At 39.9% G+C, this 1,192-nt stretch overlaps 1 protein-coding gene across 1 annotated transcript; it reads right to left on the reverse strand.

Moving 5' to 3' along the window:
- Positions 1-176: 176 nt before the first annotated feature.
- Hsp90aa1 (heat shock protein 90 alpha family class A member 1) lies at positions 177-1,172 on the reverse strand. The gene is made up of 3 exons (XM_026778633.1): positions 1,011-1,172; positions 614-804; positions 177-377 (listed from the first exon to the last, which is right to left on the reverse strand). Exons 1-3 carry the CDS (start codon positions 1,045-1,047, stop codon positions 192-194), a joined length of 414 nt encoding a protein of 137 aa, XP_026634434.1. The 5' UTR covers positions 1,048-1,172; the 3' UTR covers positions 177-191.
- Positions 1,173-1,192: the final 20 nt, after the last annotated feature.

The raw sequence follows: 1,192 nt of genomic DNA on the forward strand, positions 1-1,192 counted from the left end.
AGTTCGAGACCAGCCTGGTCTACAAAGGGAGTTCCAGGACAGGCTCCAAAACCAGAGAAACCCTGTCTTGAAAAAACCAAAAAACCAAAAAAAAAAAAAAAGCTGGTTTCATGTACTCAAGTTTTCTACCTAGCAACAGGCTTAATTACTAGACTGGACATTCTTGCTTACAGAAATGCTATCCTGAGTTATCACACAGGTAGAGAGCAGATATTTACTTGACCATCACCTGTAATAAAGTAGATGTGCTTCTGGTTTTCCTTCATTCGGGTGCAATAATCTTTGAGAGAAACCATCTCATCTCCAGAGGCAGATGTGTAGTACCGCAACAGCTCTGAAAGCTTCTTCCGATTTTGAGAGTCTTCATGAATTCCAAGCTGAAACAAAAAAAGCATAGAAATATTTCCCATATATACAAATAGAACCAGTCTTCTATCCCAATTCTTGGGAGGCAGAGACAGGGGGATTTAAGTTTGAGGTTGGCCTGATCCATCAAGTTCCACACAGCTAGAGTGCTACATAGTAAAAACCCATCTCAAAGACCAACCACCAACCAAAAACTGGAGCTAGTTTTGAATGCTGCCAGTAGCAGGACAACGTTGTCAACACCAACCTTTATATTTTTTGAGAACTGCTCATAAAACTTTTTGTAGTTCTCTTTATCTTCTGCCAGCTCAGTGAATAGTTCTAAGCATTTCTTGACCAAATTCTTTCTGATAACTTTCAAAATTTTGCTTTGCTGCAACATTTCACGGGAGATATTTAGAGGAAGATCCTCAGAATCCACCACTCCTCTAATGAAATCTGGGGAGGAAAAGACCAAAGATAAATTGTCTAACTGATGCTCATTTTTTTCCTCCAGGGGATTGAACCCAGAGCCTCAAGTTAGACTAGGACTCTGTCAATAGGTTACCACTGTCAGTCCCCCAAACCAGTGCAGACCCCAGAGAAGTAATGGGATTACTGTTTTTTGACTGTTAGCAGTGCTTTTTCTTTTTATTCATACTTACTCAGATACTCAGGAATTAACTCTTCACAGTTATCCATGATGAAAACTCTACGCACATACAACTTGATGTTGTTCTTTTTCTTTCTGTTTTCAAACAGATCAAAAGGAGCACGTCTTGGGACAAAAAGGAGGGCCCGGAATTCCAACTGTCCTTCAACAGAAAAATGCTGCAACAGAATGAAA

Source organism: Microtus ochrogaster, chromosome 1, assembly GCF_000317375.1.
Source record: "Microtus ochrogaster isolate Prairie Vole_2 chromosome 1, MicOch1.0, whole genome shotgun sequence".
NCBI classification, from domain to species: domain Eukaryota; kingdom Metazoa; phylum Chordata; class Mammalia; order Rodentia; family Cricetidae; genus Microtus; species Microtus ochrogaster.

What these genes read in the sequence shown, in the direction of transcription:
- Hsp90aa1 (XM_026778633.1), bottom strand. Translation starts at nt 1,047, where the DNA reads ATGGATAACTGTGAAGAGTTAATTCCTGAGTATCTGA. An exon ending in GTTAATTCCTGAGTATCTGA is followed by an intron (nt 805 to 1,010) that starts GTAAGTATGAAT and finishes TTTCCTCCCCAG; the next exon opens with ATTTCATTAGAGGAGTGGTG. An exon ending in AGTTCTCAAAAAATATAAAG is followed by an intron (nt 378 to 613) that starts GTTGGTGTTGAC and finishes TTTTTGTTTCAG; the next exon opens with CTTGGAATTCATGAAGACTC.